Genomic DNA, 15276 nt, shown 5'->3' with positions numbered 1-15276 from the left:
TTCAGCTTTTACATTCATGCACAATATCACAGTCTTGTTCCCTTGAGTCTTTTTCTCCTGTATAGCCTCTGCCCATATCCTGCTGTCCACACCAGCGCCCTTCTCCTCCCAGTCCCATGCATGACAGACTCACAGCCCACCAGCATCATAGCCCTGGTTTCCAGCTCTGCATCTGCAGCATCTCACTTGTGTTTTGATCAGTACTGCAGCCACTAGTGCTCTGCAGTCTGCAGAGCAGGTTGTCTCCTGGTAGGAGAGAGGCAGAAGGAAGGAGCAAAGCGAGCAGTCCCCAGGTCTGCAGAGCATCACAGGTCACCTACAAGTCACTGTCTCTGTTTCATGGGGTTGGGAACTGAAGATAAGAGGTATACTGGAGACCTATGAAATCGGGGCAACAGTGGAGCCAGGCCAGCACCAAACCTGAGCTGTGATCAGCAGATTTAAACACAATTTTATTACTAAAAATAAGATTAAAATGATCACAAATTGTAGATTGCAAAGGTAATATTCCAAAACATGTTTCAAATCTGGAAGCACTCCAGAACCAAAAAAGCGTATTTTTTTCCCTAACTGATAAGGATTGCTCTTGTTCTTTCAAAACGTATCTTCCTTTATGGAGGTATTCTGAATTAAGAATTTGGCAGTAGGAGCCAAGCTAAATCAGAAAGTAATGAAATTCCTGAGATTTAAAAACAGTCACAGAGAGAGAGAAGAGAAAAAGGAACTTGAAGCAAAATGCTGGGAGTTTTTGAAATTATTAATTTATGCTGGAGTATACTACTCTGATACTACTCTGGAGAATCAACTCACAATTTCAGTGACTGTTGCCTGTGAACTGAGAGAGACCTCCTTTCCTGATCCAATGAGCAGCAGCCATTTTTGACTATACTACCTGAGCCTACAAATGAGAGCAAATGTGCAAAAAGCACCTTCCCCAAAATCTTACAACTATTAGTTGCAAGTAACAATTAAGGGTGCAGATAATTTTGCCTCTCAAATGGAATATAAAACAATATGTCCAAATTAGTGAGATATATTTTGTGGTATTTAAGTGAATGTACAGGGTACAGATTAATTCAGCATTGTGGAGTTTTCAAGAGTTCCTAAGATTTTGTGCATTTTTAAACTACAACAGTATCACAATCAAAGCACAATGGGAATGAGAAATACTTATCATCAAGTCAGTCAGAGCAACAACATGAGCCACTTTCTTGGTTCTTAATTTTTAACCACCTGAATGTATCCAGCACAAAAGACCTCTTTATTGGAAAACACATGAGAAAAAAATTAACCAAGCAGCCATTTCTCTGCTTTTGCTTGTCATGCTCTCCAGAACTGCTGTGGAACTAGAGGATTCCCAGTAGGGAAGGAATTGCACTTCAAGTTACCTTTCAAGTTCCTGGTGAGAGCCGATCTTGGGCTTCTACAGGCCCATTCTGGGAATAAAAATAATGGCATTTTCTGTTATCTCACTCCAAATTGAGATAACTTGGAGGTTTCCTTGCTATTGTGTGAGTGCAATTGGGAAGAAAAGCTCTAGAAAATATCCTGTGTCATTAACATTAAGAGTATTTAGCTGTCTAGCATCTAGTAGTTGATGGCACTGTAAATTGTTTATACTTCTGCAAGCCACTGTAAATTCAAAAAAATGTAGAGGTTGCATTCCTTTTGGTAGAAGCAAATTCTTTCATAAATTACCAGGCTTGAAAAATTAAGCTGCTACTTTCAAGGCCAAATTTTTAAAGATATGTCAATCCATTTTTCATTAATGTCATCACAGTTATTGGGAGGTGGTGGGAAGGTTTGCCCATCATTTCGTCTCTACTGGGATAAGCCACAGACTGTATATAAGTAGTGCCATCAGTATGTGCCAATTGGATATGAGGTGCACCATCTGTAGATGCAAATGACAATTAAAAAAAGACGTATTCAAATGACTGTGCATGCAAAGAGCCAATACTAGAGGAATTGGACCAAGATTTCTGTATTTCTTATAGAGGTAAAAATGTCTGTTATATGCCATACTCCTGTAAGAGCTGTGAAGAAATAAAACTTCTGAATGTAAGGCAATTTCTCTTTGTTCATTGTTAAGATTTAATACATTTTGAGGTTGAAGAAGGCAAAATATTTCATTACAAACTGGCTAGTACAGAATGTAAAAAAAAACCCCAAATAATGAGGGCATTTTCCTCCTTCTACATGCAAATTGTCTCATATTCAAATTTATTTAAGTATAAATTTATTCTTGCATATCTTAATACACAGAATTGAAAAAAGAAAAATAATTAAATGCATTATAAAACATATGGAAACATACAGATTATGTGATCTTTACTAAAAATCTATCTTAATGATGAATGCACCATTTATTATGCACTCTGGAACTGTGCTCCTTCATTTATTTATGAGTTTCTGTAGACAAAGAAAGTATCTTCCAAAAATAGGAATACCATATTTTCAAGGCATACTGTGTGTTTTATTTTTGAAACTAGTAAATGTCAAACAGTATTCATACGCAGTATTGACACATTAATGTTTTCATTCAACAGTGAAGATACCTTTCCTTGTTACATTATATATTTATGACACACAGAGCTGTCAAATAAATTATGTCAAAGCCAGACCTTGTGACACTTGAATCATAGAATCAGGGCAAATAACCTTTAAAATGAAAGACATATGACAAGAATTAGAAACATTTAATTTGCATAAATATAATGTTAACAGTCTTTTCCTTATTACATATTTTATGCCTAATTTTTAATTGCCATTATACTCATTCTTTAACATCAGTTTGCTCCCTAGTTTTTTCCTCATTGCTTCCTTTGTTTTGGAATGTGTGAAACAAATTCTGTAAGAAGCATATGATCAGATCACCATTTTAATATACTCTGGTTAGCAAATCTTAAGTATTGATAAAAATTCTTCACTCACATGATGTACTATTAAAAATGTAGAACAAGTTCCTAAAAATAGCTAAAAATTCCTAAACACATCAAGCAAATATGTTATGTCATCTCTGATAACATTGGACCATCTCTAGAAAACAATCTTGTATTAAAGTTCTCCTCTGAAGTGCAGAATACACCAAATGAACAAAATTGAAGCACTGATTTGCAAAAGCTAGGTGACTCACACATACTGAATTTTGCAGTATAAAATCTGAGCATCTAAGTGTACACACAGGAATCAAAGTGAATGGTTAGATTTTCAGAATTTCTTGCTCAGAGTAGTAAATTCATTGGTTTCATTACTTGGAACCTCTTTGTAAATGAGAGACTTCCTCGAGCCTCTGCTGGCAGGTGCAGTATCTCTCTTGCACCTTTAGGAATCACTTAGGAGAGAGAGAGCTCCACACTTTGCTCTTATTGCTAACACTGCACAAGCTCACAGATATAACCACAGCTAGTAAAACTTTGCATTATTCTGAAAAGTCCCTAGGGATGTTCCAGTAAGTAAGGCTGAAGGTACAAAGATGAATGTCTGCCTCAGCAGGGCACAAATAACTAAGCCCCTTACTGTTCCTGACTGTAATTCACCTCCACTGGGATAGTGAGACCAGAGCCTGCACAGCCATAAGGACACACAGACTTGGTGCAGGCTCTTTGGTACAGGATGAGTTTGGTTCCCTTTGCCCTTCTGGATGAGAAGAATAAGTATGGCTTATTCTAATTATGATATTCTTCTATAATTATGGCATTTGGACTAGGTGATCACTGTTGGTTTCTTTCAAATGTTACTCTACTGTATTCTATTTTATTCCATTCCATTCTATTCCAGTGAAGCTAATTGTGATGTTTTGGGTTGGGCTTCCATATATTTACATAATAATTCTTTCTGAGAGCCAGAGGAAAGCCAGTGGCCAGTCTGCATAAAAAAGCATTGAGGGAAGGGTTAAAATTAATAGTGGGAATTGCCTCCAAAACTTAATCCAGTATTAGGGTGTTTCCTTAAATCTTCACCAAAGAATTAAGCAGTTGTTTGTTAGTTGACTCTGAGTGGCACAAACACACCAGCATCAGGGATTCGCAGAGAGCAACTCAGGGAGGATATGAAGCAACTCCCATGCCACCAGCAGAGTAGCCAGTGATCTGGTGATCCATGAGGTCTGATGGCATGGTATCCCGGCCTTTTGAAGACAGGCAATGCACAATAACATGTTTTAGGAAACATCAATAGCTCAGAAGGGTAGGTGGTGGAGAAATGGAAACTGAATCAGTAGTGAAGTCATTTGCAATTTGCTCTACTAAGTCAGTGGTAAAAAAAAATGACACTCACTCACTGCCCATAGTTCTGTAGAGCAGTTCTGGTTTGACAGAGCTTAAACTCAATACAGGTATTTTAGAAGAAATTGAAAGGGCAGCTACCTTCATATGTCCCTTAAACACTCTGTTCTGCTGAGAAACAACTATCTTGAGTGATGCCACTTGTCAGACAGGGAATATAATTAACTCAGAAATGGAAAGTTATTTAGACTTATTATATGCAGCAAAAGAGATTACAGAAATATTACAACTATCCCAAAGCCCAGTGTTGGAAGATTGGAACTAATGGGAGATAAATGTTCATCCCTAAAACAGCCATTTAGCTGGGCAAAAATTATTCCGATTGAAAGCAGTAAAAATTGGAAGCAATTTTCATAAGCACTACAAAATTGATCATTAAATGCAGAAGGTTTCATTAAAGGCTAATACTACATGGAATTTTAAAAGTATCTGTGTTGTTCCATTTACAAGATCATTCAGAACAAAAGTGAAAGTCTCCTGGTAGATGTTATCTTTGCTAAAGACCCTATTTTTGACAATTTCGTTAATCAACTTATCTGTAAATTTTCAGAAAAAACATTTAGCTGACAAAGAACAAATGCTGAACCTAGTAGAAAAGATACCATTTATTCATTTATTCAGTTTGCAGTTAAGTAGAAATCTCCATTCAGCTGTGACATAAAATTGATGCTTCTATGATTAAAGTACATTGTAAATAGTTTCTAAAGTGTTAATAAATTACGAAAACTGTTTGAGGAAATTATTAATCAAATGTTATAGCCTGTTACTGAGTCCAGTGATGTAATGAGCCATTTGCAATCAACTACAGCATCTGAAATTAATGTGCTTGAGACAGTACACAGAATTTATTTCTCCTGTGTATAATGAGTTTCTCACAGTTACTTATCAACCTTTTGCATAGTAATTACCAAAGCAGTCTCAGAAGAACTTGTACAGAACATTTCTGGTTATCTGTGGTACAAAGTAGAGAATAACTACAAGAGTCACTCATAACTGAAAGGGCAAAAAAACCCACGGCTTTCTCCCATTATCATCTAGTAGTGTGGAGTTACCGAGACTTGAGGAAAAGCTTATCAATTTCTTAACTATGTAGAGATGCAAAAGTCACTCCATGAGCCACCTCATCTCCTGCAGGCAGCAGCTTTGGGCAGAGCACACAGATGTAATTGCTGCTGAAAACAGAATGCTTAGCACTAGATTTTGCCTATATGTGTCAGCTGCACAAAGCATCCTTGTACTTCCCTCCTCTCTGTAGTGCTAAGATGGCCATTATGGCTGTGCCATATTAATTTACCTTTAGCTTCCATAGATTTTTTTAAGTTTATGAAAAAAAATCCTACTTTCTCATCTTTCTCATTTGTTGATTCCTTTTTGCTCAACTCACATTTTACTGCTGGTGTTCACATAAGGGAACAAAGGCAAGAGAAAAGAGTCATACATAGAATTGTAGAATAACCTGGGTTGGAAAGGACCTTAAAGATCATCTGGTTCCAACACCCTGCCATGTGCAGGGACACCTTCCACTAGAACAAGTTGCTAAAAGCTCCATCCAACCTTGCCTTGAACAATTCCGGAGTTAGGGCATCCATAACTTCTCTGAGCAACCTGTTCCAGTGCCTCACCATTATCACAGTAAAGAATTTTTTCTAACATCTAATCTAAACCTACGCTCTTTCAGTTTGAAGCCATTCCCTCTTGTCCTATCGCTACATGCTCTTGTAAATAGTCTCTCTCCATGTTTCTTGTAGGCTCCCTTCAGGTACTGGAAGGCCTCAATATGTTGCCATATAACATGATATCGATGTGATAATATAATCTAACACGATTGCTGAAAACTCATAAATACAAACCAAATACTCAACTTGTGAATTCCTCCACCCACTTTGTGTGCTCACACACAGTACTGCACATCAGGATTGTGGCTGAAATGTGGCCCACACCTTATGTGTCCCTACAATCACCTCTCAGCTACCTCAGCTACAGAATACCTGTGGCTTTGAAAATGTAGCAAACCATAATAGCAGAAGACAACTAATAGAGGGGAAGCAATCCAGGGTTCTTAGTGAACATGCATCTGCCTTCTCTGCATATACTTGCAAGTTCTCCCATTGATCTGGGCAGGCATTAAAAAGCAGACAAAGCCAAAGTAAAAAAAGTGGAAGCATATGATAGCTGTGATATGATGCTGTTACTGCAAATGGCTGGCCTGAACAGAGGAGAGAGTAAGTAAAGCCATTAGAAACAGTATGCATTGGTATATGCCTTCCTGTGGATACTGTATCAATTATAGCATGCTCTTTTAAAGATTCATAATGTCTCTATTCCATACACAAAACTACAAATGCTTATTCCAACTAATGTTACAATAGAAGATATCTAAAAGAATACACCTAACTGGTAAACACAGTTAATACCTCGTGTCTGCTTTCTAATAATTTTTATCTAAATGTATATAAAAATATTATATAAAACCACTGTAGAGCAATTGCATGAACATTCTCTGGGTGATTGCATCTGAAAGATTTTCTTTTTGAAAGGCAGATCTGTCATTACTGAATGTGCTAAATATACATGGCATATAAAAGATCATCTATGAGTCCCAGTGGAGAAAAAAGTTAAGAAGGCATGATGTAGTTCATTTTGAATATGAGCAGATGAAACTAGTGATGCTCAATGGGTGGACATCACACTTCACTCTGTTCACTGAACTTGCTGTAATTCTAAATTGAGAGAAACAGAAAAAAAAGTATTATAATGTTTTCTTAGAATATAATATAAAATTAGGAGATTAAGCTTAAAAATGCCACCATTATAAAAACTAATATTTCAAAAAGTTATTTATTATTAACTGCATAAAGTAATAGTCAAGTTTCTTATCAATTTATAAACGTAAAAGTGAGAATGACACAACATTTTCATTGGAGGATGTAGATAAGAACATCTTTGCATTTCTGAACAGCATCAGAGATGAAAGTTAACCACAAAGCCCTCTTGCCTCTACCTTTCTGACAGTGAAAGACTGTTGTATGGGGAAGCTGAAATGTAAATCAGAACAAATCACTTTCTGTTAGTCTCCAGCCCCTTCCTCATGTTTTTTCCATCCTATTCTGCCTGTTCTGTCATGTTAACACTCAAAAGTCCTACTGGCCTCAGCAGCTTAAAAAGGTGCAGGAGGAGTACATAGACTGGTAGGTACAGTGTGGTGCTGCTATTGCCATCACCCTGCCTTGTCGCTCTTGTCCGCCTTATCTTCAGGTGTTAAACACAATGAACACATAAAAATCCCTGAAGCATGTACTACAAATACTCTGAAGAAGAAGCATCAGCAGTATATATATATACACTGTTCATAATTATGTTTAAAATTTGAGCCTGCATGCAAGCCTTTCAGACTAAACTGCTGAGCCATTATACAGAGGTTTGATTTGCCTAGCAGCTCTGGTAGAAACAAGCAATCAGTTCCTAAAAAAAGTGGACTTTGAGTTTTAGGTACCGCTTTTCATTATGAACATTTGTCCTGGTCTATCCATGTCCCATTTCCATAAAATGGGAATGCTAGTACATAACTATCTTACAAGAATGTTAGGAAAGTTAATTAATATCAATAAAAAATGCAGACATTTTGTAACACAACAATCATTCTAATTCATCTAATCAGACCCAGACAAAATATACAATAGCCAACCCCGTTATTTTTGCCCCGCAGTTACCATTTCAGTAAATTATTTTTTGTAGGACAACATAATGAAAAATGTTGAAAAGCTCTGAAGAGAACATGTTTTTCTGGTCAATTCACTAGACCAGCTGTGCCAACTCACCTTAATCTGGATAAATCAATGGAAAGTGTTTTTGTCCATAGGCAACTCTGATTTAATTGGTAAAATACAAAGTGAAGAAAAAAAGACAACCAACCAAACCACAGACGATGATGAGTTTAACGTCTCTTGGAGAAGGCTCTGAGCCAAACTCTAGCCATGTATGAATCATAAATAAAACCACAGGAAAGCACACTGCTTGTAATGCATGCTCACACTGGCATGACAGTGGAAAAGGATCACATAGTTCAAGAAGAAATGTTTACAATCTTTTTAAAAAAGAATGCAAGTATAATTGAGCAAGTAAATAGATGCTCAAGCCTCCCTTCTCCCTCTAGTTCTTTCTTCCCCTCTTTCCACCAGTGAGCCAACAGAGCATGCTACAGTGCAGGGCAGAGACAAGATTTCTGTCTCAAACCAAACTTGCTGGGAATCCAGAAGCATTTCAGTCAGACCAGTGCGGTGCTGTGTGAAGCAGCTTCAAGCACCCCAGGCTGAGAAACAGAAGTGTAGTTTCAGTAATGCAGAGCTGGCTGTGAGTGAATTTGTTTCACCGAGAGACTGTGTTAGGTGTTTCCAGATGACATAAATCTTTCCAGTGGAGAATGAGCCCAGATTAAAGCACCACAACACAGTGCCTCTGGATCTACCATAGAAGATCAAGAAGTTGATGCAAAAAGAGACAGGGTAATGGGAAGAGAGTGCTAGCAGCAAAAAAAATGGAAAACTGCATTCCTGAGGCTGAGGACCAGTTTTAGAGTGCAGACAGATAAAAGATTTCTACACGATGGATTCATTGGGTAAATAAGACTTTCCCAGACTTTAACAAATTGCTGTGAGCATCCAAGAAGCCCTCCAGGCTTCACCTACTCCTGCTTATAAGTCTTACCCTGTGAATATGAATGGCCTCAATTGCTGAAGAAATAGATTCAAAAAATACTGGATTGTCAGATTCAAGATTTCCACCGTACTGCATTGCTTTCATCAAGGAAGCTGCAATAAAACAAACACATGAACACTGAGAAGGTAGTGAGGATATATAAACCATCATGTTAAAATTTTTACTCTGATACTTGCCTTTGCAGTGTGCTAGCAACACATCGATGTATCTGTTTTTACAGTCCACGTAAATCTATATGTTTGAAAACAAGAAATTTAAAAAAAAAAAACAAAAAAAACCAACCATGTTTTAAGTACCAACAGAAAATAAAATACACAGAAATTCCTGCCTACCCATATTCAAGGTAGGCAGAGCCCGGAGTGCTGCTGCAGCAGCTGTACTGCCAGCAGCCACCAGAGTGAGCCCTTCTATAATGCAAACATTACCAAGCCACATTTATTTCCTACCACCTCTTCGCAGTACTTTACAGCTCTGCTGAGAAGTAAAACTGAATGTGATTAACAATTTTGCATTTTCTTACTGTAATTTTTAGGGGTATTATTTCCAGTTCTCTTTTTTCAACGTGTTTTCCCATGTCCTTACCGTATGCTTACTACCAGTCCACATAGACAGGAATCAGACCTAGAAAACTGAGACTTTTATCAAAAAAGCACCATAACTATCATGCTACATTCAGAACTAAGTTGTTCTTTATTCTCTCTTTGAAACTGGTCAACTCCACAGAGACAAAATATTAATAAGATAGAAAGCTAAAGAAAAAAAAAAAAGTGAAAATATCTCCAAAACCAGAGTAGGGCATTTTTCTGCCAAATGGGGAATATCCAAAGCAGTTCCTGCATCAAAAAAAATTTAAATAATCCATATGAAGTAGAAAAATTCTGAGAGAAGAGATTCAGTGAGGACCCCATCAGAATACTCTATTTTTAAAAATAAACCAAAAACCTTACTCAGTTCAAAAATCATCCATCTCTGGCATCAGTGATGATATTTTGGGAAGGAGTGTAACAACAAGGACATATTGAGTGTGGTCCTCTCTGAGAAACTTGGTTTTGGACCAACCATTTATCCAGAGGCTGCACTACCAACCTGTGCTCTTCATAGCCCACACCAGACTTACCTCTCAAAAATTTGTCAAACACTTCTTTAAAGTAATTTGTAATTTGGAGGTCTCTAAGGCCTTTTGGAAATCATAATTTTTAAAATTAATACTATATTGAATGCCCTATATTTCTAAGGGATAGCTAATAAAGAGTCACTCCCACTAACCTTATTTTTCCAGTTTTCTTTTTCATTATATCCATGCCAATATGTGTAGTTCTAATTTAAAATCTTTTAAGACAACACTTACTTCACTGTGTAATCACTGCGGTAAATTGAGAAAATTGTTAGGGCAAGAAAAACCTGGGCTAAGACCCAAGTTTGAATCTAGTCCTTTATCTTACTCACAAAAATTATGCAAACCAAACCTTCCATACCCACTTAACTCTGTAGTCACTACACAACTTTTAAACTCCAGATCTGATGGAAGTATAAGAAATAGCTTTTGAACATAATATTTATCCACTCTATAGAACTGCTTATTATGCAGAACCATAGACTCATAGAATTGTTTAGGTTGGAAAGGACCTTTAAGGTCGAGTCCAAGCCTTAACTTGGCATTGCCAAGTCCACCACTATCCATGTCTTTCCAGCCACTCTTCCCCCAGCCTGTAGCACTGCACAGGGTTGGTGTGACACAAGAGCAGGACCTGGCACTTTGCCTTGCTGAATTTCTTACCGTCTGCCTCAGCCCATCAATCCAGCCTGTCCAGATCCCTCTGCAGAGCCTTCCTGCCCTCCAGCAGATCAACAGTCCCACCCAGCTTGGTCTCATCTGAAAACTGACTGAAGGTACACACTCAATCCCCTTGTCCAAATCATCAACAAGGATATTAAAGAGGACTGGCCCCAGCGGAACACCAAGTGAGGCCAGCTGCCACCTGGATTTAGTTCCATTCACCCCAATAACCAGTGATTACTGGGTTTAGTCTTCTGGGAGCATCTTGGAACTCCTGCAATGCCTGAACCCAGTCTGCAAGATATGTTGCCCATGGGAGAAAGGTTGGAGATCTACTTTCTGCTAAGCCAGAGGTCAAAAGATGAACACACAGATAAAAGCACAGAATTAAAGCTGAAACTTTAAAGCAGTAAATTTACACGTGTCCCTACAACTGACACGGCCGGGTCAAATATGACCTAAACAAACTTAAAAAAAAAAAAAAAGGAGAAGTTCTGAAGCTCATCTTCATTACATGCAGATGTATACATTTGCACTGTTACCCAAAATATTTAGAAATATTTTAATGCAATTTTATATATATACACAGTACAATTTAATACCAAATCTGTGCTTATATTTTCTATGGGTGAAATATTTATCCACTGATATAGGTGAAGTGACTAGTAGTTGGCTCCAATAACTCATATGTGTAATTATAACATATACAGAATGTTTCTGTCATGAATACCTGAAGAAGCACTGAGACTCCAGTGTAGTCAAAAAAATTCAGTCCACTGCAGTCTAATATCAAAACACGTCGCTCACTGTGACATGACTGCACCGACTCGCCTAAACATTTGATAAATGAAAAACTTTAATTAAAAGGAGAATACTTAAGAAATGGGTATAAGAATGATGATAGCACAACAAAATAAGCCCAAACTATCACAGTAAAACTTTTACTGTTATGTGCTAGGGTATCAGGGAAGAAAATACCACATTTTAGAAGCTCAAGTGAAGAACATGTAGGGCAATGGAAAGAAGTGATGACAGACAGAACATACTAATGAGATGTTTTAGGCAGCAATAGTGTCTCAAGAATTAAACAATTGTTTCTTCAAATTTGAATTTCTCAATGAGTCAGCTTGGCTTCTTTGGAAGATTTTTCATGGGATACACAGAAAATATATCTCTTTGTTTTAAGTCCTGATATGACATTGATTTCCATAGTACTTAAACACCTGCCTATGGCTTAACTTAATATTCACACCCATAAGGAAGACATATATGTAAAGTGGAGCATTTCATTTTCCTAAGGTTTTACTATGCTGGTTTTTGTTTGGTTAATTTTTTAATACACTCTGACATATTGATGCTGGAGAAGAAAATTGTGTTGGTAAGATTTGCAAAGGTCTTATTCTTCAACCTCAGGCCATCTTTTGTTTAGTTGAAACATACTCTGCTCTAAATGCATCCTGAACTAGCACATAGATAAATGATCCCTGGCATTCATAAAGGAAAAACTAGAAAATAATGCACACTTATTTACATTTTTCTCTGAGCAAATGTTTGTTATCATAATGCATGCAACTGAAAAAAAAAAGAAAAGAAAAATATGAAGGAAAGGAATTCTGATTGTAAAGACGAGTTAAGCTAAATGGCTTTGGCAGAGCAGAGGTAAAGATTTTAAACTATTGAGGGGACTTGGAATTTCCCCATTATGCAAATTTATAATGGTGGTAATTCCTTTCTGACTGTAGTCTGAAAGCCAAAGACTTTTGGACTTGCATCTCCAGACATTTACTGTCTTTGTACTGTCCAACACACATGAATAGATACATACAAACAAAAATCTAGAATTTTAAGGGGAACCTCCTGCCTGAAATTACTGTCATAGAAACCCAGAAAGGGTTCATGTGATCTCCCAGGCTCAGTGTAATAATTCCCTGCTGCATCCTGAATTGCAGTAGAGGATGCCTGGCCTCTAAATGAGGGGGTAGGCAAAGACCTGCAACCTCTTTGTATCAGTGGCATGAGCAAGAGCAGTTGTTTCATTTGGTGCTGATACAGACAGTATTCCCCAAAGGGAGAAAGGAAAGATTCTGACAAAGGCATAAATTTCCATGCTTTCCTGGACAACTGCCATAAGGCTTAAGGATTGTGTCCTCATGCTCCCTTCCTTCTTGAAAATGTAAGTTCCACATTTTGCTTTTCTCTTTATAGGGATTTTTCTTTTTTCTCTCTGTTTGTTGTTTTAAAGACCCCATGAAGAATCACCATAGACTGGTTGATCCAAGTAAACAGCACTTCAGTCCTCAAGGCAGGACTTAGGCTCTCAGAAAAGAGGTCTTGTGTCTTCTGTCACTTTTTGTAATATGAGAAACCAGTTCATCTTCAAGATGACTGAAATATGTACTGGTAAGACCTTCTCAGACATAGTATTTTACAATATAGTCAATAAAATACAATATAATCTTCAGTAGCCATTTTCATAGGTTGCTATGCTACAGCAAAGCACTCTGTCACCCCCAAGAAAACTAAATTGTAGTTTCATAAAAATGTCCTGAGTCTAGTTAACAAACACGAACAATCAGACAACAACCTCCAAATCAGATTTTCTACTGTGGCCTTAATGCTTATAAGTGCTTTAAATAAACACTGTTTTAATTCTAGCCACAATGAAGTCATCAATATAAAGTGTCTACTGCAAAAGGTTGCTGCAGCTCTCCCATGGGAATGTATGCGCTCTGATTTCGTTTAAATGTTACAAAACGTGAAAAGAGTGGAGTTATCCACCTTAATTGAAAAAAAAACCTCTAGGGTTTTTTATTATATGTTGTATTGATATACTGTATAATATTGGTGGTTATGGCATCACTGAAAATTGAGTTGGCATTTTCTGAGGTTTTGTGTTATGTGGCTTTAAAGATCACAAAGATTTGGCATGATTCTAATCTTACTTTTACTTTTTCATACTAATTGTGAACGCCAAAAATACCCAAGACCAGAGCTTAGCAAAACAGTCTCTTCAGCCTGGTCTGAGGATGAGTCCAGGCAACAACACGGGAAGTGTTTCCCCCACTACGTACATGTCTCTTTACACACACCGTCATTCCAGTGCAACAAGCAGGGACAGAATCAGCAAATGGTTTGGGTTGGAAGGGACCTTAAAGACCATCTAGTTCCAACCCCCCTGTGATGGGCCATAAGGCGTCCACGAACCTTCCACTCCTGTAGAAAAGGCATTTTTTGTGGGGTTCCCTGCTTTTGAAATCTTAAAATGTCAGTCTAAAACAGAATGAAAACCAGGACTTGTTAGGCCAAGGTTAACATAGTTTAAGATAGTTTAGCATTCATGCTTCATTGAATGTTTGGTCTAACTGAAAATATTTGTTTCCATAAAACTTGTGTGCACCTAGAAATATATAGAAAAATGTGGAGCCGTTTTTTGCACACTTACATCCATTTTGGTTTTAATATGATTTGTAGATATAAACTCACCATGACAACTTCCATTGGAAAATGAACAGAGCAATGTGTTCTGCTCACACTGAAATAAAAGCAACAAATGATTTACATACCAAGGAAAACTAGCCCATTGCACAGTAACAAGAGAAAATCAATGCAATACATAAGAATTCTGTTTCTCAGTATCAAAGTTAACTCATTCTCTCCAAAATCATGTGCTATGCAACAGCCTGTTGGATGTGTAATATTTTCTGGTATAACTTTAGAAGAATACAGAGGCACCCTCTCAAACTGATATTTTGCACTTCATTTCAAACATGACGCAACCTCTGTCATGTTTGGATTCACTAGAAAGCATATTTTGGATACAGTGCTTTTGTGGTTAAGAAGTGGTCAAAAGATGGGAGAGATATTCTTGAAAAGAAAAATTCTAGGCAGTGATTTTATAACATTAACTTTTGATTAATTTTCTACTTGCTGCAATCTCATCTGCTACACTAATATTTTAGTAAGAACATTTTTGACGTGTAAATTTATTTAAAAATTACATTTATCTGGAGAATTTTTATAATAATTATTTCAACATGCAAGTTCTCAGTAGAAACATGAATTAAAACCAGAAACAAAGCACAGAAAAAAAAATTGAAACTGCATTTTTTTCACACCCATTATGTGCTACAGAAAGGCATTTATTAAACAAAAGAAAAATTTAAAAAGAAGCGCAGTATTTCAGGCAGCTGTACTGCTGAGTACCTTACAGAAGAGACAAAGGATAAAATCTCCCTTATAAGTAATGTATAAATTAACTTATTAAATTAACTTCTTGAATTGACTCTAATTAATTCCATGTAAATCCTAAGTAATTTCGCTCTGTTTGGAGGTTTTTTATCATACTAATCCAAATCAGTCAGCCTAGCAAAACCAAGGGAAAAAAGCATCACATTTTCTGAGCTGAATTTCCACCCATCCATGTGCATATGGCTAGCACAACTCTTTGTCAAGGGACAGCAGAGGTAGTAGACACATGTTGCTGTCTTAACAACCCAT

General features: G+C 37.1%; 1 protein-coding gene across 1 annotated transcript in view; it reads right to left on the bottom strand.

The window, feature by feature from the left end:
- Positions 1–1868: 1868 nt before the first annotated feature.
- Positions 1869–15276, bottom strand: part of SLC26A7 (solute carrier family 26 member 7) — a 71020-nt gene continuing 57612 nt past the window's right edge. Inside the window, exons 14-18 of the mRNA XM_042036320.1 lie at positions 14263–14311; positions 11510–11610; positions 9179–9233; positions 8991–9094; positions 1869–7006 (exon numbers count right to left, since the gene is read on the bottom strand). Coding sequence (XP_041892254.1) covers positions 6971–7006; positions 8991–9094; positions 9179–9233; positions 11510–11610; positions 14263–14311 — 345 coding nt within the window. The 3' untranslated portion in view covers positions 1869–6970. The remainder of the gene's footprint in view (positions 7007–8990; positions 9095–9178; positions 9234–11509; positions 11611–14262; positions 14312–15276) is intronic.

Source organism: Corvus kubaryi, unplaced genomic scaffold (assembly GCF_017639235.1).
Source record: "Corvus kubaryi isolate FWS band 111438036 unplaced genomic scaffold, C.kubaryi_AGA036_p1.0 37385, whole genome shotgun sequence".
Lineage (NCBI taxonomy): Eukaryota > Metazoa > Chordata > Aves > Passeriformes > Corvidae > Corvus > Corvus kubaryi.
This window is presented reverse-complemented; position numbering and strand designations above follow the sequence as displayed.